The sequence below is a fragment of the Hibiscus syriacus genome, unplaced genomic scaffold (genome assembly GCF_006381635.1).
Source record: "Hibiscus syriacus cultivar Baekdansim isolate YM2019G1 unplaced genomic scaffold, ASM638163v2 tig00116951_pilon, whole genome shotgun sequence".
In the NCBI taxonomy this organism is placed as follows: domain Eukaryota; kingdom Viridiplantae; phylum Streptophyta; class Magnoliopsida; order Malvales; family Malvaceae; genus Hibiscus; species Hibiscus syriacus.
This window is the reverse complement of record NW_024063482.1, coordinates 1,922,646-1,946,147: the sequence shown is the minus strand read 5'-3', so window position 1 is coordinate 1,946,147 and position 23,502 is coordinate 1,922,646. Positions and strand designations below refer to the sequence as shown.

Sequence of the window (23,502 nt, the reverse complement as noted above, 5' to 3'; positions counted from 1 at the left end):
AAGAAACCCTAATATTCACGCTCAATGATACTTATAATAACAAATAATGATGAAGGAAATATAAATATTATTTTATATATAAATATAGGATGAATATAAGGTACCATATGTTTAAAGACTTTCAATTATTTGAAAGTGAACGCTTATACCCTTATATGTGTGGTGCTTAAATCCGAGATCTCAAAAAATGAGAACAATACTCTTAACCACTAAAATCCGAGATCTCAAAAAAATGAGAACAATACTCTTAACCACTAAAATCGTTTGGTTCGTACAATACTTAAATAAAATTTTTATTATCTATTCTAATTTATTCATAAGGTGATTGTGCTTATATAAAAAATTTATATCATTAATTAACATAATATCATTATTCCCTAACAAATTATCATAATGTATAGCATATAATCAATATGCATCTAATATAATCGGTATTCATGACATACTGTCATTATGCATGTTATATCATCAATATACATATCATATAATATAAACTATTCATTGTTTATGCATCTTATTTCAATAGAAAACTTATGAATGGGATATAATATATGGACTTTATTGTTAAATTAAACCATTTCATAATAAACAAGTGAATTTTAATATTTAAAACGATTTTAAAAAAATTAAATTTATCATATTTATAATGTGAGTAAAATAAATATTTAATATAAAAATTTAGGTGTAAAATATAAAAATACTCTTACAATAATACTAAGGGTAAAGTATAATAATAGTCACTGAACTTTTCTAAAGCTTTCATTTAGGTCCCCCAACTTTTAAAACTTGCAATACAGTCCTCTAATATTTAGTCCATTTGCAATATGGTCCCCGACGTAACCCGTCGTTTGATGCCGTTACACTGCCGTTAGTATGTTTGCAATATGGTCACTAAACTTTTCAGGCACTTGCATTTAGGTCCACCAACTTTTAAAACTTGTAACACAGTCCTTAATTTTCAAAACATGTAAAAAAATCCAATTCGTTCACGATATATCAGTCTCATAATCAACATGAACTTATTAAAAAAAAATACGAGCTCACAGGACGCCGAAAACCACAGGTCGGATCAATACAATTCCCAGTAAACTAGTACCAACAGTCTCTCGGATTGAGCTTGACGATTTTACTATGTCGATACTCACAACCAATTCCATGATTTAAAGAAAAACCAAACAAGAAGATCAAAAAAATTTAGCCTAGGACCCTCTTTCACTTCTATTCTGATGGACTGAATATATTTCATAAAGAGTACTAAAAGTTTTGATTAGGAAGAAAGAAAGAAAATTAGATGGTTTTGGTTCAAAACTAACACTGAATATCCAGATCATTGACATGCAGTTCCAGAAACATAAAAATTTCAACAAAAAAACACACAATACGAGCTGAAAATAGGAAAGTGCGAAAGAGGAAAAGCTTACTTCTGGATAGACCAAAAGAGAAAATAAATACCTTCTTGCAAGTGAGGGGGAGAGGCTAAGAAATAAACGCAATCGATGTTGCGTTCCAACAATTCTTCCTCCATTTTTCTTTGTAAATAAAAAGCTGAAAGCCAGAGCACTCTTGGGTTTACAATTTTACATGGTGAAAAATTGAAGAACAAAAACCAAATGAGAATGCATGTGAGCGAAAGAGACTAAGAGGTGAATGCGCTGTTTGGGATTTCATTATATTTGATCATCTATTGGAAAATCTTTAACCACAATGATTAAACGAAAAAATTATTATATGTCATTTATACAAAATAATTCCAGCTTTGTTGGTGACTTTCAACAATGATACTTAGTTTATCTTAGTAGTATTTGTCAACTCTGCATTTCTAACCTCATTTTTTTCTCACAAGCATTTCATCAAACATCTATGCTTCACCTGAGATGACTTGCATCTAACATTACATCTTGAATCGTTGATGGTCCCGATAGTCCCTTGGTCGGGTCTTCTCTCAATGAACCCTTATTCAAATCAACACCTCCACATAATTCAAAGTTAGATTAGAATTTCCCATGCATCCCCGACTGAAAAGTTACTGGAAATGAGAAGAGAGAAACGAAAAAGGAAATTCGAGGTCGAAAAATAATTTGGGATTTAGAATGAAATTGAGGACTGTGTTGCAAGTTTTAAAAGTTAGGGGACCTAAATACAAGCGCCTGAAAAGTTCAGTGACCATATTGCAAACGTACTAACGGCAATGTAACGGCATCAAACGGTCGGTTACATTGGGGATCATATTGTAAACGGACTAAATGTTGGAGGACTGTATTAGAAGTTTTAAAAGTTGGAGGACCTAAATGAAATCTTTAAAAAAGTTCAGTGACCATTACTATACTTTACCCTAATACTAATTATTATTTAAAGTAAATACATTTTAATTTTAAACTTGAATCGAATTAATCAGGAAATCAATTTGACCTCGAGTTATATTAACAGTATAGACAAAATAAAATATAAATAATAAAAGTAAAAGACAAAAGTAGTAGTAATAAATGTATCCAACAAACCTTACTGAGAAAAATTGAAAACTTTAATGCATGATGATTAATATTGACACACTAGATCGAGCTACCCTCACCTACGTACTCCTCGTTCGTTTATAATTTCTTTCCTTCGTCTAATGCCAAATATAATTTCCCGGGGAATTAAGCTTTGAGAAGCAAAAATGGCGTCTGAGAACAGTGTGAGATTGAGAAAGCAAGCACTCAAACCAATTGAAACTCGCAAAAGCGAAGAAGTGAGTAAGAATAATGGGCAAACAACATGTGAAGAAGAGCCACTTAGCCCTTCATCTCGTCTGTATCACGAACAAAACTTCAACGTTTATGTTGTAGCCATCATGGGGTGCAAGACTAGAATTTATCCAGACGTTGTCAAAGCCAACTTGGGCCATACTTTGCTTAGACACCCTCGTTTCTCCAGTTTGCAGGTACACTACAAATTTATATTCATCTTCCTTCTTTGGGTGCTTGAAGCAGTTCTACTTCTAGTTTCCCTTTCTCTTCATTGAGAATGGTAGGGTTTCATTCCTTTTAAATGCAGGTGGAGGATGAAAAGAATGGAGAGATGAGGTGGGTTCCAACCCAAGTGGATCTGCAAAGACATGTTATTGTTCCAGAGTTAGACCAAAACATGGACTCACCGGACAAATTCGTCGAAGATTACGTCCACAACCTGAGCAAAACCACCATTGACAAATCCCAACCTCTCTGGGACCTTCATCTGCTCAACTTAAGAACTTCACAATCCGAGTCGGTTGGTATTTTCAGGATCCATCACTCCCTTGGCGACGGCACATCTCTCTTGTCGCTTCTACTCGCATGCACTCATCAAACGAATGATTCCGAGGCTTTGCCCTCCATTCCAATTAGGAAGAAGAAAGAGAAGAAGACTGACCGTAGAGGATTTTGGAGATTTATGTTGAGATTTTGGTTTATTTTACAGGTGTTTTGGAATACTGTGGTTGATGTCATCATGTTTCTGGCCACAGCATTGTTCTTGACAGATACTCCGAATCCTCTCAAGGGTCTGCCGGGAAGTGAGTCTACACCACGGCGGATTGTTCACCGGACGGTCAACTTGGATGACATCAAGTTTGTGAAGAATGCAATGGGCACTGTGAGTCCTTGCATTGCATATATATCCATAAGCTTCTCCTATCAGTTATTTTAGGGAAAAAATGATTAAAATCTTTTGAGGCTAATTGCAGACCATAAACGATGTTGCTTTCGGGATGACGCAGGCTGGTTTGTCCCGCTATATCAACAGAATATGTGGTGAAATTTCCATTTCTTTTTCTTTCTTTTACCACCTTGTAATTAAGATTGTATGATTCACATTTTTAATAACTTGTTAGGAGGGCACAACAAAGATGGGGGAGCAACAGAAACGAATAACCTTCCGAAAAGCATTCGTCTCCGATCAACTCTGCTCGTCAACATAAGGCCAGCTCCAGGCATCCAGGTTAATATATATCAGATAAATCTTATCTGAAACCGCAACTTATCTGATAGATCTTAATAGAGCATATGGGTTAATTCATGCCAGGCTTTAGCTGATATGATGGAGGAGGATGCTGAAGTAAAGTGGGGCAACTGGATTGGTTATGTTCTCCTACCCTTTACCATTGCTTTAAGGGAGAATCCATTAGATTATGTACGTAATGCTAAGGCCATAATCGACAGAAAGAAACGCTCCCTCGAAGCTATAGCCACTTTCTATATTGCCGACATAGCACTCAAGCTCTTTGGCATCAAGGTTTGATTTGAGTATATATATTCCTGTTGGCTTATTTCTTCAGAAACAGAGCCTTCAACTAGTGTTTGTTTGGTTTTTACCACAGGCGGCAGGTGCTCTGTCCCACAAAGTCGTATCTCGAACAACAATGTGCTTCTCGAATATGGTTGGACCTTTGGAGGAAATTGGTTTCTATGGTCATCCCATGGCTTTCCTTGCTACTAGTTCTTATGGCCAACCTTATGTAAGCGTTCCACAAATTTTATAAATTTGTCCTTTAACATAAAATTATATGTTCGTCCATGAGTGAAACGGGTATGTTTATCCGATTGATTTGTGGTTGATGACTGAACATTGCAGGCACTAATGATAAACTTCCAGAGCTACGTCGACAAGATGACCATTGTTCTGTCGGTGGATGAAGGAACCATACCTGACCCTGGCCTGCTGTGTGATGATATCGTGGAATCACTCCGGCTCATAAAGGAGTCCGCTGTGACAGGGGGCTTGCCTTGAAAGAGAAAGAGGCGAAACATAATGGAACTTGAACTCTTCAATTAATTTATATACATCGAGCAGTAAAAGATATTTTTTTTAAGTAATGAAATGATGATTGTTTGGAACTTAATTTTAAAAGTTGTTGCGTATTGATGGAAATTAGTAATAGGGTTTGGTTGTACTTATAGGTGCTAGCTAAGGCTTATTTTTATTGTTGTTTTTAAAAGAGATTTTTTCTTCTTATATTTAATTATATCTTATTAATTATATTTTCCCTTAAATGTCATTTTCATTGATCTCATCAGAAATAATTAGTTATTCTCTGAAGTATTCTTAGTAATAGAAGTTAATAACACGAATAAATCAACTTTAGTGGTTAAGATATTGTTGTTATTTCTTGATGTTTCGAGTTTGAGTACAACATCTGTAGGGGTGTATGAGCGTTCATTGTTTAATGATTGAGAATTTTTTGGATAGACACTACCTTGTATTCACTTAAACTTGTCACAAATTATTGGTAGGGCACGTAAAGGGGAAAAGGATTTTTGTTTAAATAAGCTTTATAATTTGTACTCCCTGTAACTTCTAACTTTAAATAAGAAGTAATTATGTTTAAGACCATTTGATTTCACGATCTCCTCAATGATGCAACGTACCAATCAAATTAATGTTCAATTAGCACGTAATTGATGATTTATTGTTTGCCAGAATAAAAGCATTTGGAGCATGAAGAGGGACTCAGGGCTGAAGCAATGACAGTTTTAAGTGCATGCCCTTTTCACGAATTTTGTTTTCTTATTATTCTAAGAGGTGGAAATGCATAAAGTTCCAAACTTCAAATATCATGAATCCGGTGTGTATGTTTTATGTATATATATATGCTTTGCAGTTTGGATCCTTGTCCTTCAAACAACACAGCTTACATCTGGGAATCCACCATGACTCGCTCATTCACATCTCTAGCCGTACTCGTCATAGTTACTTTATCAGCCTTGGCTATTAACGAAATTTCAGCTGCACCTGGTGCTTGTATGTTACCGGACAATTAATCCCATGCCTCAACTTCCTGAACAGCGACAGTGATGCCGACTTTCCATCACCAGAATGTTGTTCTGGTGCTCAAAGTATTGCTTGCCAAGCACGGACCAAAGATGACAGACTATATGTGAATGCCTTTCAAACGTATTAGCAAGTATCAGCACATCCGGTTCCTTCAGAGCACGGATACCTTTAATTGCTCCGAAATGCGGTGTTGATGTTTCTCTTCCTCCAATTACTGGCGAAAGTGACTACTGTTCCAAGTAACCAATCTCTTCCTTTGCATTTCATCTTTCGTTTCTGAATCTTTCCAGCGTTTAAAGCCTTGATTGAGTTTTCTTCTTGCAGGATCGCCGCTTAACACTTTACTCGGCATATCATCGTATGATGCCACAATAGGGAAGAAATGCAGTTGGAAGAGTACAAGTAATATGTTGTACTTGGTTTTAATGAAAAATAACTCCTATTTCTGGACAAATAAAAATCATACTTGATGTTAATGTGAATTCATAAGCATTGCTTCTTTATCAGCCTACATATAGCATACAAAGCTTTATGTTTCTTCCGAATTTACTCTGTTATAATATCAAAACTGTTAGCTATGTTCAGCTGCAAAATCAGGCTCGGCAGGTTTTTGAGGAAGCAGTGGTGGTAATCTTTGAGGCCGACTGGTGTTTCGCGGACCATTTTTCTGCAATGTTCGTAATGCATTGGCAGCGAACTTTGATGCATAGAGAGTGGCATCGAGACTAGGTGAGGTTCCGGACTCTTTTGCCAAAGCGTCCTGCAACTTATCGTCCGCTTCACGAAGGGATTTCGTAAGTTTCCTCTTGCAGTACCGGCGCCACGCTGCTTGTATAAAAGATGCTGCCCAAGTCTGCCACTGCACCGAGTAAAACCTGCAAAATAAAGTTTATTTGATATTAGAATTTGGTTCTGTAATTAACAAGCAATGTTTATTTCTAGACTTACTTGAATGTGTTCCGGAACTGCTTGCTGTGAAGACGCCGAAACTGGGAGGCTACGAACTTCAAGTCATCAGCCATTAAAGCAAAGGCTTCAACTTCGGTTAAGGCCTGCACGGTTCTAGTTGAGATAGGAAAGTTGGATGACGATTGGAGATCCAGGGCCCATGTAAGAAGATCATCTCTACAAAAATCACCAGCCTTCAGATGAACAGAATTGAAGAAACCAGTTCTTCCACCATTGGTGGTCGTACTTATTAGATTTCCTCTGATGATAAACAACATCTCCTCTACTGGATCCCCTTCCCGGACGATGTAGCTCTTGTCGTTGTAAAGTGCCGGCTTGAGACGATCACACATTGCATCTAATAGTCGCTCATCCATTTTTTCAAACATTGGCACCTAAAAAAAACTATAGCTTAATAATCTTTGACTTAAACGTGCATGCTCATGTTATCAAGGTAGAAATTAATAGGAAAGAACTCACTCTCTTGAGAAGATCCAAGCAAAGATGCCTCTTTATATCCCTCCTGAGATATTTCGGAAGGTTCGAAATCAACGCCTCTTCTTCAACCCCTCTGGTTTCTTGCCATTTATACTGTTCGTATTTCCTAATACGTTCCCTGAGGCTATCAGGAAGCATTCGATGCGACATCCATTGTTCTGCATCTTGCCTTCTCACTCTCATCTCCTCGACTCTAACTCCGGTCGACTGCAGATATTTCTGCGAAAACAAAACAAGTTCAAGGACTATGGATGAGTTGGCAAGATTAAGTGGCGAAAAACGGCATTGAATTAAGAAATACCTGCATATTCCCAATAAGCAGTGAAAACAGAACCAGCCCACCAATGGAAATCACTATAGCAAAGAGTACTTCCCACACAAAAGTGCTGGTTTTAAGATTCTGACCCAGAGAACTAAAATAGGACAATAAGTACAAGTTAGCAAGCAAACTATTCAATGGAATAGGTAGCCGGTGACTTAATAAGAACAAAACTGGAGGGTTATAGTTTACAAACCTTAGATTACGCATTCTTCGGAAAATCCCAGGTTTCCACCACCCCCGACTCGAGTGCATCGATGAATATACCAAAGTTGAAGGCCTTGAAATCCTTTATGTCATCAGGATTTATAAAAGGGCATGAAGCATTCAGCAATTTCACTAATGTGGTGTTTACAGTTGTAGTGTGGTTATCACAGTACAATGCACTTTCTTCACCTTCGCCTATGGCGTTACTCCAGCAGCTGTCTTCTCGTTCTATTGAGATCAAGTACCAGAAGGCCCCAACTACCTGAAATGTCATATTTCTTTAGAGATTGAAAAGCAGAAAATCGTTTGGTAACGATATGAATGATTTGTTGACTATAAGGAATAGCACTTACATGACTGGCTAGCATGTAGAGGAAGAGATTCAAAGCAGCTCCAGCCCATGCTGTTTCAGTAAGTATGCCAGAAGTCCTTGTAACTTCTTTGTAAAGAGGGAAGATTCGAATAATTCTTGGAACATATTGGGCGAAAATAATGGATTCCAATAAGTCCTTTGTGACCAATGGATCTGGGCCTTTGATTTTGGGAATTATAACTAAGAGTACCACCTAAGCAAAACAAACACAATTTGAGGTGTAACTTGAGAGTCAAGGAAAGAAATCAATTGCATTTAGTACCTGTGGGAGTGGAAGAATTGCCAGAACATCAATGATGAAGTACTTGGGCAGGTATCTCTTTGCTATTGCCCAAGGATCCTCAATCAATTCACCCCTACCGAATACCCGAGACGACGGGGCAATAAATGCAGTGCAGAACTGAAAGATCATGTGAAGTATATAAAAGGCGTCGATGATCGTTCGAAGTACGCTAGCAGTAATTTCCAATCTGTGATCCAAGTTAAGACACTTGCGATGGCCATCGACCACGGGGATGTAAAAGAACAAAGGGTCCACTGCAAGAGCAATGGCACATGAGAAGAGGAACATTTTATTCCATGTTTGAAGAAACTGTCCTTGTGGATTAAGAATCCTCTTATTCGAACCAAATGCCTTTGCCTTGTCAGTTGTCGATGTCGGATTACTTCCGGAAGAACGGAAACTTATCGGTTTCTTAAAGCTTCTGATCCTTTCAGAACCCTTCTTGAATACTCTCTGGAGACACCCCATAACTGCATGAAATGAGGGTCTAACTTTCATTTGAAATAATCCATCATCTGAATTCCAATCTTGAAACCTGAGTTGATTCGTCAAATCAATCCAAAGCAAAACAGAACGTACAAAACTGGAACTGTTTAGGCATTGATTATATGAACAAATACAAACCTTACAAAGCTTTCTCGCCGGAAAGTCATTTCAATCAAGTTCTGCGGCGGTTCAGGTGAAATATAAACCTTTGAGATCAGTTGGTTAACTCTAGTCTAAAATCCAGACCCTGCAGAAAAACAAAACCAAGCTTCATATCAGATTACTACCAAAAGTCTCATATTATCAATACCCTAAATACAGAAGTAATTAACTTAAACAATGTATAATAATACTAATAAAATGACACAACAGAAGTAAATAGTTGGTGTATCTAGAAAATCTTTTAATAGGAGCCATAAACTTCAACCTGTGCTACCATCATAATCTACCTTACCTAACCAAACAAAATATAATTTTTAAAAATTTTCAGCGTGTAAAAGACGTTAATGATAGTGTTCTTTCATTTTTTTCTTCATTTCCTTAATATTGAGTTGCAGAACTGAAAATCGTATCTACTTCAACTATGAAAATAAGTTACATAAAACAGAAAACATTTCCATGTTTCTTCAACGAAGAAGAAGAAGAAGAAGACGAAAATGAAGATCCAATAAAGACAACTTTCATAATTGATTGACTAAACAGAGAACCAACGGTGGTGGTTGTTATGTTGCTTTCTCTTCAAAACGAAGAAAGGTACGTAAAAATGAAAAACAGAAAGACTAGCCTTAACCAAGTGAAGACTAAAAAGTGATTAAGTTTCACTTCATTTTGGAAAATCCGGGAGACCAAAAAAAGAAAAGTTGTTTGCTTGATTACTTGGGAATATTTTCAGAGCAACCAAACAAAAGCAGGGAGAGAGACAAAACAGAGCAGAAGCCGTTTCTGTCTTTGGTATGATGAAGACATAAAAGCAATGGAAAATGAAGGAGAAGTTTTGTCAGCCCTTTTTAGAAGAAAACTGAAGAAAGTTTGTAGAGTGAGAGAGTCGTTAATGGCAGTTATTATCAGCAATTCTTTCACGCCTTTTCCCAAACAGAACTACAAACGGAGGGATATATATATACAAACACACATAATCAAAAAGTAATAATATAACTGAATTATGTTAAATAATTATTTTTTAAAAATAGTGTGAGCTGATTAAAATTAGGGGTTTTCAAATTAATAGTTGTTTTGAATTAATCAAATCATTAAAGTTAAACGATTTTAGTTAGTTTAATCAACTTCTCAGTGACTAAAATTTAATAGAAAGACAACGTAAATGATCAAATATAATATTTTTAAATTTGATGAGAAAAAGTGTATAAGTGTGAAAAATTAAGTGACGATTCTTTTAATTTACCCATACACTAATGACTAAAAGTCTAAAACCCTTAAACCCTAAAACTCATTTTCTTCGTCTTATGCTCTTATTGGCTGGTTCCGAGGGACACATTTTAGTTATAGGAGCCTCTGCCCCAGACCGTTTCGACCTAATCCCAGGGCCAACTCTGAGTTGTCTCCTGAAAACAGAGGATATGCCCATGCCTCGAGAAGCCTGATCATGGAAAAAGCCGACTTCGGTCACTGGGTCGGCGAGTTAAGAACCTCTCGTTCCTTGACTGACTAATTGGCGAAGACGGGAAATTAGGTACGAATAGAGCTAGGAGTAGAGATAGAGAGGGAAATATGGGTTCATCGAAGAGGAAAAGAAAGAGTGGGACTGGTGGCCACTCAGGCGATTTGGATTCGTTGAAAGAATCCGAAGGAAAGAGAAATAAGAGTAGTTTCGATTCAAGAAACAATTTGGGAATGAAATCAAAGTTTAGTGGAGACGGAGACGATAGTTCTATTACCGAGGCTGTAGGTGAGGATGGAACTTTTAGGAAGAATGCAAGTTCCAAACTGGGATTGGATAAGGATGTTGGCCGAACAGAGAATCCAAGTTCACCGGAGGAAACCGAGTCTTATTTGAGTGAAACAAGGCGTGTTTTCATCAATTTTATGAGATATGATTCTTATTTCTTAGGCTTTCTTTTAACTATTATAAATGTCTGATATTTTTATTGCCACGCCTTGCATATTTGATCAACTTCCACTTTCACCCTTGTCACTGAAGGGAGTCAAGGATGCTGGATATGAGAAGATGACCTTGGTACAAGAGGCAACTCTTCCAGCAATACTAGAAGGTTTGTTTCCTTTTTGGCATTATTTATGACCAGATTTTCTGTGATGGGACCTTTGTACTCGGTACTTTCTTGTTTGTTTATTATTGAACACTTCCATTTAATGGTGAGGAAGCCAGACATGTGAAAGAGTGCTGCAGTTGTGTAGAATTTGTTCAAATATGTTGTAAAGAATTAGTTGTGGAATGGTTAACCTCTAGCCTCTGATTTTATTATTGTGCATTGATTTTTGCTGTTCTGAGTAAATATATTCCATTTTTTCGAATCCCAACAGCTATCACAATTTTTTTTTTCTTATTTTTTAGGCAAGGATGTACTGGCCAAGGCCAAAACAGGCACAGGAAAGACTCTTGCATTTCTGGTAAGACGTAGCATGTTTGGGCCACTTTGTTGATAAGCGGTTAATATCTGCTGCATGACCCATTATTTTCTAATGATCTCTGTGGGTTATGGCATTACTCATAAGTTCTAAATGATCCTTTTTCTTTTATCTTTTTTTTTGCGGGTTGGGGGGGGGGAGAAATAACTATCTACCCATGCAACAAGATTGTTGTTTTCTATGTTTTTGTTATCTCATGTTCTTAACTTTATTGTCTCTTTTAAGGAGGGATTAAATACAGGCATCAACAATGATTAGTTACTCTGAAGTCATTGTAGTATCGATTGGATACTGGAATTCCATGAACTAGTGAAACTTACTAATTACTATATGTTGGTGCTCCGAATTATTACATGTGCTGGACTTGTTCACTTTGTTTACTGTTTTTGTTTTTTTTTATTTTCAGCTTCCATCGATTGAAACTGTTTCACAATTGCCTCCTACTAGTCCTGATTTTAAGCTACCACCAGCGATTAATGTTCTTGTAATATGTCCAACTAGAGAGCTTGCAAATCAAGCTGCTTCAGAAGCTAACAAATTACTGAAATATCATGCATCTATTGGTGTACAAGTAGTTATCGGAGGTATAAGCACTGATAAAGAGAAAAAAACCTGCGAGCAAAACCTTGCCAGGTGAGTTTGTTGTAATTAATTCTTGCTTAAGGTAATGGTTGGAAAAATGTGTTGATCCTTATTGATGTGATTTAAGGGGGAAAACAACACTAAATCATCAGAATTATGACTGAAATATGAATGGGAATGAAGATGGAACTCTAGAAAACTTATGATTACATAAAACCTGTAGTTTTAATATTAATTGAAAGAAAAGAATGAAAATGATTGTCTTGGTTGTAAAGCCTACAACTTATATATATAGACTTTCTGTCTTACAAGCAAAGTAACTAAACTTTGTTGCAAAGTTATCTATAACCCTATATTCAAACCTAAAAAATTACTAACCCTAAAAATACTTAATATCCCTAGTCGTTGCCCTCTATCATATTTCTAATAGTTAATAAATATTATAAATTTAAACTGAAATAATAATCCATTATTAGATAGATAAAGTTCTTGTGTCAGTTATCAACATTGTTAAACTTCTACTGTCATGAAGTGAAATGAGATTGAGAGAACTAAAGATGGATCTCTGTAGGTTCTGGCTTAATATGTTGAATATGAACCATCAATTTCCTGTCAACCCAAGTCCGGGTCTTCACTTTGGGTAAATACTACATTTACTGTCAAGGCCATATATAATAAGATGTGGTTACATTTTATCACCATTTTAACTCTCAGATGCTTATTGCTACACCTGGAAGGCTCAAAGACCATATTGAGAATACTGAAGGATTTGCAAGGAGGCTGAGCGGTTTGAAGGTACTTGTATTTGATGAAGCAGATCGTTTATTAGTCATGGGTTTTCGTAAAGAGATCGAAAAGATAATTGCTTCTGTTCCAATGCAACGGCAGACACTTTTTTTTTCTGCAACAGTTCCTGAAGAGGTTTCTTTCTTTATCCTTAGTGTATATCGGATATTGATGTTCCACATATTTGAGGAAAATTCTGAAATTTCTAGCTGGTGTGAAGGTCCATCAAATCTGCCACATTGCATTGAGAAAAGATCATGAGTTTATCAGTACCGTTCAAGAAGGCTCTGAAGAGACAAATTCAAAGGTGGGGTTTCCAGCCTTTTTTTGTGTGATCAGCTTGGAATTTTCTTGTTGTCCTAATTGCTTAAATTTTGGATATTTCAGGTTCGACAAATGCATATGATTGCTCCTCTGGACAAGCATTTTTCGCTTCTGTATGTTCTGCTGCAAGAACATATTGCAGATGATGTTGACTACAAGGTACATTTTTTAATTGGACAGTGGCAGTTATAAAGTTTTTTTTTCCATCTCCAAAGACTTTGCTACTAAAAAAATCACAATTCTTAAATGTTTAATATCAGGACTTAAAAATCAAATTACAATTATTTGCCCACTGTTTTGATGATCCTTTTCAAAATATGTAATCTAGCAATGTATTCTGCAGGCTATTGTGTTCTGCACTACTGCTAAGGCAACAAAGTTGGTGGCTGAATTTCTTTGTAAGCTGAAGATGAATGTTAGAGAGATTCATTCAAGAAAATCACAGAATTATAGAACAAAGGTATCTGATGAATTCCGAAGGTCAAAAGGCCTTATTCTAGTGACGTCTGATGTTTCTGCTCGTGGGGTTGATTATCCTGATGTTACACTTGTCATACAGGTAAGAAGGAATAATTTTTTCTAGTTAAAATTAAATCCACTGTTCTTGGTTGTGTTTCCTGGGAAATGTGCTGAAATATTTCAAACCTGTAATGGAATGAGGTATTCGGCTTGCGAGTTGGAATCAGTCCGTATCCAAGTGCTCTGTTTCTTTTCCATATAAAAAAGATAATATTATATTCTATCTACTGTGCAATAGTTCAACTCAGTTTTTCTACGAACATTTTATTATTACAGTTGGGTGTGCCGGCTGATCGAGAACAGTATATACATCGGCTAGGTAGAACTGGGCATAAAGGTAAAGAAGGGCAAGGAATACTCTTGCTAGCACCATGGGAGGATTTTTTTCTACATAGCATCAAGGATTTGCCAATGACAAAGGCTTCTTTCCCTTCGGTGGATCCAAACACTAACAGGAAGGTATACGCATTTTAGTAGAACGTACCTTCTAAGAATTTTAGCATGTATATATATCTATGCATTTGCAACTTGCAAGTGAATCTTTGATGGTTCTAAAATACGGTTAAACAGGTGGAGGGGGCACTTTCCTACGTAGAGAAGACAACCAAAGAGTCGGCTTATCTGGCATGGCTTGGTTACTACAATTCTATTAAGAAGATAAGCAAGGATAAGCGCAGGCTTGTGGAGCTCGCCCAGGAGTTCAGCAGAAGCATCGGTCTTTACGAAATTCCTTCAATCCCGAGACGCGTCGTAAATAAGATGGGCCTTGCTAATGTCCCTGGTCTGCGTGCAATCTAAAGTAGACCTGGACTGGAAGAAGCTCAACCATTGATTCAACCTCAAATCTCAGATCAGCCCTGCCCTCTACCTATAGGCAAGATATTATGTGAATTTCTTTTTGCAGTTGATCACTAGACATTTTGAAGTACGTACTTCCTTTATCTCATAGGTGGAAAACATCTGGTTTGTTTTTCTTTTCTAATTAAAAATTTTTTTCAGTCTTTATCATTTAATTTCCATCATCTGCTCATTCATTTTTTTGACCATGGAAATGCTTATAGTTGCACTGGAAACTTTGAGCAACGAAACTGATATTATAATATCAAAAGATGAAATCTCAAAAATTAATTGTGGGAAAGTAAATCTCCTAACCATCGCAATTAATTTATAAAATGATCAAAGGAGAACTCAGTGCCTACGCTTGTAATCCTAAGGAGATCCTATTTCAGTTACAATTGTGTATAGAGCCCTAAATTTGAAGTCTAACACTCCGTGCCCTGCATCCTTTTAACCACAAAAAACAGAGCATTTAAAAACAAAATGATTTCGTCTTTATAGTGTACATACAAGAACAAGCCAACAAGCATGAGTTGACCATCTAGTGAGAAAACCATTCATAAGGAATCACTGAGTCAGAACTCGCTTTCATGACCATGAAGCGAATCAAACAAGCCTGGTAAGTGGATTTTCTCAACGGCAAGCCATCATCATTTCTTCCCTTGGATGGATCCCCTCATCTTCCAGTGGTGATTCTTCTGACCACAGATTCGGCAATAAGATCAAAGTCCCCTGTTAAAGACAAAACAAATCCATTTGAAATAGAAGAGACAGTTCAAATCAGAATATAACTTAAAAAGAGGGTTATTATCCAATATTAAGATTCAATTTAGTTTCCATATATAATTGCTTTTTTTAAGTATTGAAAAGAAGCTACCTCAGATAAACAAGACAATTTACCTTTGGAGGTGGGATGAAGAGGGTTGGTCTAGGGACTGTTGAGCAGAGGTACCATGGAACCTTTGCTTGTCAAATAACCCACTTGAGCTGCTTCCATCACTTGGCTGCGGTACTTCTTTATTCATGCCTGAAAATGCCACAGGTCCAAGAGAACCAAAATCAAGCTGTTCATCTGGGGAACCATAGCCAGAATTATGTTCATAGGGATACAGCATGACTACAGAAGGAATGGTAGGTCCATTAGAAGACACCCCGCTGTGGTTCATGGCTGGCAGTGGGTACATGCCATATGGCATGTCGGCAGATGTACCTTGTGAAGAGTTTGAGTAGACCGATCCATTATGAGACTGGTGTGAAGAATATGAATCATGTCTATGTGACCCCCAAAGCCTCTCGGCTCTGCTCTCACCAGAAGCAGCTCCCGATTGTTCACACGTGAATCTTGATTTTTCATTTTGATTGCAACTACGGCCGTACCCAGCAGCTTGTGACTTTGAATTGGCATTCCAGTTCCCATCTCTATCACTGTGGTGGTCATTCCTATCATAACTATATTTTCCCCTCCTTGCATTTGCAGAATGGCGTTCTCTTGTCGAAACTTTCTGAAGTAGAAAAGCATATAGAAAAGTTATGAATGCTCTAATTTTCAAAGTAAAATGACACAAAACAACATTAAGATCACTTTAAAAAGACTGATTGAAGAGACTAATGGAGAATGGATAAACAGGACCATGTAACCAGCAGCATTACTCTTCAAAGTATGCCAAAGTTCAAGTACAGAAATTTAAGGTCATAAAGGCTCATTAGAGATTGTCAATATGGGACTTACGGGGTTAGGAAGGTACGTCCCAGTACCACTGCGATATCTTGGCATTTCATCAGCATGCCGTTGGTATACGCTGGCAGGTCTATTTGAAACAGATTGAAGGGGAGTATCAGAAACAATACGAGGCCCATAATTCATAAGTTGAGAGAAGTGGTTCACATTTGATGAAAGAGTTCTCCCAGGGCCATCCCATGGGAAATGACCTTGTAAATAGACAGGTGGTAGCACTAGGGGTGAAGGATAAATCAGAGGCGGAGGATATCGTGAATTTTGGCAAAACCTTCCATACTGCAAGTTTTGCCAATGGCTAGCAATGTCACCATTAAGAATGTCAGATTTATGCTCTAATGGCTCAAGAGATGCAGCTTTTCTTGTAGAACTAGAATTACTTAACACCTCAGATTGATCAAGTCTCTCAGATGATTCAAGATTTTGGCAAGATTGATTATCGAAACCCTCATCCCAACTGAAATGGTTTGTAGATGCATCTGGAGTTCCTGTTTCTGCCGGAATGTTGTACACAGGACACAATAAAAATGGTATTGGTGGCCCTGTTATGGTGAAGGCCAAGGGAGGGACTCCAGAATTATCCATAGTTCTTTGCCCTGAACCCGGATCTAAGAGGAATGGGGCAATGGGTATCAATGGATCTGAACCACTTGTCTGAGCTGTCTCAGATCCAGGTATTAGATGATCTGGAATAAGCGAAGAAAGTTGAGGTTCAGTAGTTCTTTCTGCCATTTCAGTGCCTACTATTGATGGTGAATCCCAATCTCTGCCATGTTCCTCTACCTGAGAGGAATATTCAGATATACTTTTACCTTTCTGACACGCAGCAGAAGGAAGCACAGAAGCAGATGTTTTCCTACCCCTTTTCTCCCTAGCTGGCTTAGAGACCTTTGCTGATGACCCTTCCCAAGAACTTTCTGATGAAATTTTACTTCTAAGTGAACTAGTATGTGAAGCAGTCATGGATCTAGAACTTGCAGTTCTTTCATCAAAGTAAATCTCATTACCTGCTTATTATCCGACTGAAGCATTTCAAAACTCCCATTATCAAGATCAAAACCACCACTAGAGCCTCTGTCATGTTCATGCCATAAATCACGTTCCACTTCCCCTGAATTCATTTCTGGAGGACCAAAATTTTCACTACTGATCTCAATTGGATCCTCTGGATTTGAGGCTAATCCAATGCTAGAAAAATAATGGGCCAAAGGAGAAGAAACTAATCCTTGGGGAAACATTTGAATATTTGTAGGAAGAATTCCACCCAAATTTCTCTGATTGTATGACATTGACAGCGGTTGGATAGGAAAAGGCAAGTGACCTGCAGCTAAATTTAGTGGAACAGAAACCTGACCATTAAAGCCACGAGCTGCAGAAAATGCCATCATGTTCACTAAATCTTGCTCTTCTTGTTGCATTCCTTGTGCATCTGGAATCAAAGAAAACTCCTGACTCATATTTCTGAAGCCTAAATCATCTTGGTAACTATTTAGAAGATCGTTTGGATCAGCAGCAGTATCAATGCTTTGATGGCTTGAAGCTTGGCTAAAAGATGAAGGATCATCACATGAAGATTTAATGTTACGACTTGTTATCAGATCAGATTCAATATTCTTCCTCCTGTTATTATCTGACCTCGTAGAAGCAATCTGGGTTTTCCCACTCTCTGGCGTTCTGTTCCGCCTTTGTTGAGAGGTAACTTCTCCATATGTTTCAGTAAGCTCAGGACTAGAGCACGTCCTTGCAAAAAGATATCTTCCTTGAACATCAGTCACATTCTCTGCTTTAGGAATTCTCTGACCAATACCATTACGAGTATTCTGACTGGAATTAGAATCCCATCTAACCTGATCAGAGGTCTTTGAGTGGCTCATATTACCATGACTCTTTAGGCTTTGAGTACGAGAAACAGCAGAAGCATCATTAATCTTAATTTTGCTTTCCAAAGGATTATAAACATGCTGTGAGGAAACACCCAATGATCGTCGAGCCCTTTCAGTTTGAGTTTCATGCTGTGAAGAAGCATCATTCCCTTTACTGTTTGAATTGTTCCTGATATTCTTAAATCCATGAGTGTGGTCCAAATTTGACAATCTTGAGCGCCACATATCATTCCTCGGTGCATCAGGCCGTTGCCCACTGCCATGCCTTTCCCATGTATTCATAAAGAATTGATTTACTTCATAATACAGATCCTCTTTGGGACAATCAAGTAATCTAGCCAGCTTTTTAGCACCAAATGCAAATGCACTGCGTATCCTAAAGAAATTACCTGGAAAATACAGTATTAATTTTATGCACAACAAAACCTATTATTAGCAGTGGATACAGTCAACAAGAAAATTGACAACTCTAACTTTTCCAGAAGCACTAAGATGGTGAAAAAGATTTACATGGTTGTACACATAAAAAGCTAAATAGTATTATTCCTCATTGAATCATGAGATGCTTAATCATAAAGTTGCCACTAATTGCTTTCTATTACCTTTCTTCCCTCCATTGCTCTTCAACTTGCTTTTTACCAATCTAAGTTTAATATTTTGAAAAGTTCTTAATCATGTGGCTGTATTGAAAGTTCACTGCATGTATCACCCAAAGGTCCATACAGGAACAAATGGAGGAAAAGGAAACTTTAACAGAGCAAGTAGTTAGGCCAGACATGGAAACTTATGCCAACCAAAGTATGCAGCCATAGCTTTGGAAACAGACAATGCTAAGGGAGAACAAGGTCACAAAACACAGAAATCTCAGGAAAAGAGAAGAGAAGAGAAAGAAAGGAACCACTTAAAAAGTTACAAATGTACCTTTACTAACACTTCGGCCAAGATTGTTATTTACACGCAAAGGATCGATCACATTGAAATATTTACAAGTAAAGGGTTGACCCTGATTTTCTTGGCAAACAGCGTATCTTGAACTGCAAGTATCAAGAAAATATTTGCTAAGTAACAACTCTCCACCATCTCTTCGAGGTGGTTCCGCTGCAAAAAGCATTTCAAACAAAGTAATTAACACTAAAAGCCAGGCAAACATCCGGTGATTCTTATTCAAAGCTTAGAATAATATGTCCAGAAAATGCAGTACCCGATATGTCTGGCAGTGAACTAACTGGAACAGGACCCAATAGGCTAACACAAAAGTTTTCCCAATCAAACTTGCTAAAGAACTCAAGAAAACGATACAGAACCTAAGCATGAAGAAGGGGGGGAAATAAGACATGTGGAGACAATGCAAAAGGAATTTAAAATAGAAAGTAGAAATGGAAACCTCAAGTGGTCCAGAAAATGGCTTATTGTAAACATGGAATATGTAAAGAACCAAGGTTTCCAGGGCATAAGTTGAGATAAGCCCATGATGAGCACCCAATATACGGCTCTCATAGTAACACCATGCTTTTATCAATATGATGCTACGCTTGAACAAATGGTTCTGATTTATCAAAAGATCAACCTACACACATGGGCATTAAGTTTGGTTAAAACTTGCATTAATTCATAAAGGTCTATTCATTTCAATTTCTAAAAACAAATGTTGAGACACACAGTGGCAGGTGTTGCATCACTAACCTCTTCAAGAAAACAAAGGGTACATAATCCACCGAGCTGATTAAATGAAATGTCTACCACAATGTTTTGTACAAGACACTTGATTATCTTCACCTGAAGTGCATGAGAAGCAAAAGAAAACATTAAAATAAATTCATGTATTAAAATAACAACATCAAGCAAACGTGTGGAAGAATTCTACTACTAGTTTAAAGCAAGTTGCTTCAGGAGATGATATGAAAAATAGGAAGAATAACATCAGCGCCGCAAATAAGAAGATCCCAGCCAGTAGCAAGTGTCACAAAACTGCAATTTTAATTGAAGAAATCTGGCCAAGGATACTGAAACATTGACAGATTGGTACACTTGAGATCCTAAAGAACAAACACAACATCCAAGCTTTTAGAGGAGATTCCTAGGAACTGTGAAGAAAAGACATCTCATTATGAATTTACCTCAGCCTGAATGTACTGAACTTCTTTCACTCGGAATTCAGCATTTTCATTTTTTTCTTCATTTTCAAGCATATCCCGAACCTGATGAGCCCATGTATCCTTCAAATTTTTGATTCTTACTGAAGGCTGTTAAGTCGATATCCCCATCAGGCAAATACGTCTTAAGGGGAACAGACCCAAAAGTAAACGCCTGTCAACAGAAAGCAAAGAAACTCCATATTAAAATTGGTTCATGAACTCAATAAGCCTAGTCCAATAACGTTAAAACTATATATACATCCCGTCAATGAACTGAACATGAAATGCATAGATATGAAATTTCTAATCATATAATCAACCTTTCTATTCAATCATTTCCTAAACATCGAAATCAAAAATGAAGAATTAGACATATAAGTATAACTTCATATAATGCTATTTTTTAATCATTAAGAAAAGAAATTATAATTTGATTGGACCTGACAAGGGAAGCATTTGGAGATGAGGCGTTGCACATAATCAGCAACGGCATTACGGCGACCTTCCGAGGGTGCATCGGGCTGAATGCAGGCAATGAGATCAGCGGTTCTTTCCTCAGCCTTCATCCATCGCTCGTAGTCGAGTATCCGAATCCCCGAGGCGGCTTCATTCGGTAACAACCCGTTCGGTAATAGCCCGAAGGGCGGATGCTGCGACGCACACCCTTCATACTCTCCCATGCAATCCTAAACCAATTTTCCTCGCCTAAAAACTTCTTAACCCTTCCAACAGCCAGAACGCGACCAAAAGCAATAAATTTCGAAATAGAGAAGGCAACTAATCCAAGAAAAAAAAAAGATCGTTCCTTTCAATATGTTCGGTTTCCTGGTGAATCTATGACTACCAAAAATTTAACTTTGGAGTTAGAGCTAGATTTCCCTTCTTCTTCTTTTTTGTTGTTGTTGTTGTTGTTGTTTATTTAATAATCTGCTAACAACCTATATTGCATTAACGTTTCTGAAGTAACGAAATGGCAAGTCCAGTAAATACTTCCAAAACGAAGGGGGATATTCTAATAAATTTCCCAGGTAAGTTTCCTATTTTATTTCCCTAATTGATATTCGCAAAAGTTGGATAACAGATACTAGAAATCAGAGAATTGAAGCTGGGGAAAGAAAAGAAAAAAAAAAAGAGGGAAAGGAAGTAGGAAACCAAAGGGGTAAAGGAAAGGGAAACAATGGGGGAGCGGTGAGATTATCAAAAACCCTAAATAGAAACTGCACCAATCCTGGAAATGGGGAAGGAGGACGAAATATGAAATGCAAATGAAAACATTGGGGATATATCTGGAAATACAGGAACAGAAAAAGAGAATGGTGGGGGAAGAACGGAGGCGCTTGGTTACAAGAACAAGGGATCTTGCAAACGTGATAGAATTAGCCAGCCTGACCTTAGACCCAAAACAATATTGGGTAAATTACACTATTAATCATTAACCTATTATTTATTATTTATTTTTTATTCTAACCATCAAACTAATTTTTTTAATAAAAGCGTTACTAATATTATATATTATTTTTATTTTAATTATCGACTGTTTATTAACAACGATGCTTATATGAATTTGCATCAGTTTTTAAAAATAATTTAATCGGACTAATAAGATAATGACGCATCATCCTATTCAACTAAAATAAAAGCCAAATGAATATAAAGAGAATTGAAACAATAAAGTATTTAAAAATTTGTTCCAAAATAATTTGTTTAATCTTTTGAAAATTTTTAAAGTGATGTTAATTTCATGGGTAAATTACATGTTTGGTAATTGAATTTTAATCTCTCTCCTATTTCACTTATCGTACTTTCAATTTTTTAATTTACTCACTAAACTTTATAGATTAATTTTTTTTTGTTACTCTACTATTAAAAAATTAGAGAAAATAACCTCAGTGACCGAAAATGCCTTATAATATACGATTTTAACCAACTTTTTTTGGATTTGCCAAAATGACCAACAAATTCGCAACGTGAACTCCAATTTCGCAACCCAGTTTCCAATATCGCAACGCGAATATGTAAATCGCAACACAAAAGTCAAATTCGCAACGCGATAATCAAATTCGCAACACTGAATTTCAAATTCGCAACACAAAAGTCAAATTCACAACGCGAAATACAATATTAATTTCGCAACACAAATGTAAACAATATTATCGCAAATCATAACCTAAAACCCTAAATCACAACTCAGTCACATCTCCATCTCTCACTCTCTACGGTGACATCCGTCCCCATCTCCGACGAAATCCGTCTCCATCTCCGGCGAAATACGTCTATATCCATCTCTCAGAGCAACCCTCACAACTATTCACAATCAGAAATAGAAAATCAACCACCGAGGGTTAGTTTTTTAATCTCTTATTTTTATTTTGAAATTTTTGTATTATTATTAAATTTTTCTTATATTGATGATAAATTTACTGGTAATTTCAATATATATAATGATTAACCATTTCACTGAGATTGCTTAGTAAATTCATTCGGTTGCTGCCAATACTGCTAAACTGTTTTGTCTTTAACCCTGCGAAGTTAATATTTGTCTTTGTTTTGTCTTTTTATTGAAGAAATGCAATTCATTCAAGTTTCAATTTGCAGAAGAATAATTTTTGAAACTTAAATTCGCAACACGAAAATAAAAATCGCAACGCGATTTTAGTTTCGCGTTGCGATTTTCATTTTCACGTTGCGATTTTCTCGTTGCGATTTTGGTGTTGCGAATTTAAGTTTCAAAAACTATTCTTCTGCAAATTGAAACTTGAATGAATTGCATTTCGTCAACAAAAAGACAAAACAAAGACAAATATTAACTTCACAGTGTTGCTAATTTAAGTTTCAAGAATAAACTACTACTCTTTATGTTGTCCTTGAACCTGCACTAAACCTATATGTTGTCCTTTTAAATGTTTATATAAGTTCTTACTTCTGGAATGTTATTTGATGCATTTTGTGAACTATAATGGAATAATGACAGCATGTGAATACCATGCTAGTTTGAAACATATTTGGCTTTGTTTTCACTGTTTAATATCATGTCTGTTTATAGTGTATAATTTGTAGTTTTTGGTATATCTAACTTGGTATGTTTATTGTTTTTGTAGAAATTTTTTTCGGCTGCATTGACTTTAAGGAATAAATTAAGCATAGCCACTAAAATTACGTCGACGCTTACACCTCTACAAAGAAAATTGTTTGAGGA

General features: G+C 36.7%; 3 protein-coding genes and 2 pseudogenes across 3 annotated transcripts; 3 read left to right on the top strand and 2 right to left on the bottom strand.

Annotated features, from left to right (window-relative positions):
* Positions 1-2,556: 2,556 nt before the first annotated feature.
* Positions 2,557-4,795, top strand: LOC120188767 (O-acyltransferase WSD1-like). The gene is made up of 7 exons (XM_039192168.1): positions 2,557-2,920; positions 3,034-3,609; positions 3,701-3,767; positions 3,848-3,954; positions 4,039-4,248; positions 4,334-4,471; positions 4,588-4,795. Exons 1-7 carry the CDS (start codon positions 2,657-2,659, stop codon positions 4,741-4,743), a joined length of 1,518 nt encoding a protein of 505 aa, XP_039048099.1. The 5' UTR covers positions 2,557-2,656; the 3' UTR covers positions 4,744-4,795.
* A 933-nt stretch (positions 4,796-5,728) lies between these two features.
* LOC120188979 lies at positions 5,729-6,269 on the top strand (annotated as a pseudogene).
* Positions 6,270-6,344: 75 nt separating this feature from the next.
* LOC120188776 (putative cyclic nucleotide-gated ion channel 13) lies at positions 6,345-9,111 on the bottom strand. Its single transcript, XM_039192176.1, has 8 exons — positions 9,040-9,111; positions 8,395-8,950; positions 8,113-8,325; positions 7,759-8,021; positions 7,535-7,682; positions 7,216-7,452; positions 6,736-7,130; positions 6,345-6,662 (listed from the first exon to the last, which is right to left on the bottom strand). Exons 1-8 carry the CDS (start codon positions 9,066-9,068, stop codon positions 6,359-6,361), a joined length of 2,145 nt encoding a protein of 714 aa, XP_039048107.1. The 5' UTR covers positions 9,069-9,111; the 3' UTR covers positions 6,345-6,358.
* Positions 9,112-10,510: 1,399 nt separating this feature from the next.
* Positions 10,511-14,672, top strand: LOC120189160 (annotated as a pseudogene).
* A 278-nt stretch (positions 14,673-14,950) lies between these two features.
* On the bottom strand, positions 14,951-21,556 carry LOC120188854. Its single transcript, XM_039192239.1, is given in 11 exon segments — positions 14,951-15,285; positions 15,454-16,055; positions 16,283-17,298; positions 17,301-18,560; positions 19,093-19,269; positions 19,373-19,475; positions 19,556-19,738; positions 19,855-19,947; positions 20,289-20,396; positions 20,398-20,478; positions 20,747-21,556. Coding segments are annotated over 11 exon segments (3,873 nt in total). The 5' UTR covers positions 20,987-21,556; the 3' UTR covers positions 14,951-15,275.
* Positions 21,557-23,502: the final 1,946 nt, after the last annotated feature.

Coding starts and splice junctions, on each gene's coding strand:
- LOC120188776 (XM_039192176.1), bottom strand. CDS start 9,068: ATGACTTTCCGGCGAGAAAGCTTTGTAAG. Junction 8,951..9,039: donor CGGCGAGAAAGCTTTGTAAG/GTTTGTATTTGT, acceptor GAATCAACTCAG/GTTTCAAGATTGGAATTCAG. Junction 7,131..7,215: donor GCTTGGATCTTCTCAAGAGA/GTGAGTTCTTTC, acceptor AGTTTTTTTTAG/GTGCCAATGTTTGAAAAAAT.
- LOC120188767 (XM_039192168.1), top strand. CDS start 2,657: ATGGCGTCTGAGAACAGTGTGAGATTGAGAAAGCAAGCACTCAAACCA. Junction 3,955..4,038: donor GGCCAGCTCCAGGCATCCAG/GTTAATATATAT, acceptor AATTCATGCCAG/GCTTTAGCTGATATGATGGA. Junction 4,472..4,587: donor GTTCTTATGGCCAACCTTAT/GTAAGCGTTCCA, acceptor TGAACATTGCAG/GCACTAATGATAAACTTCCA.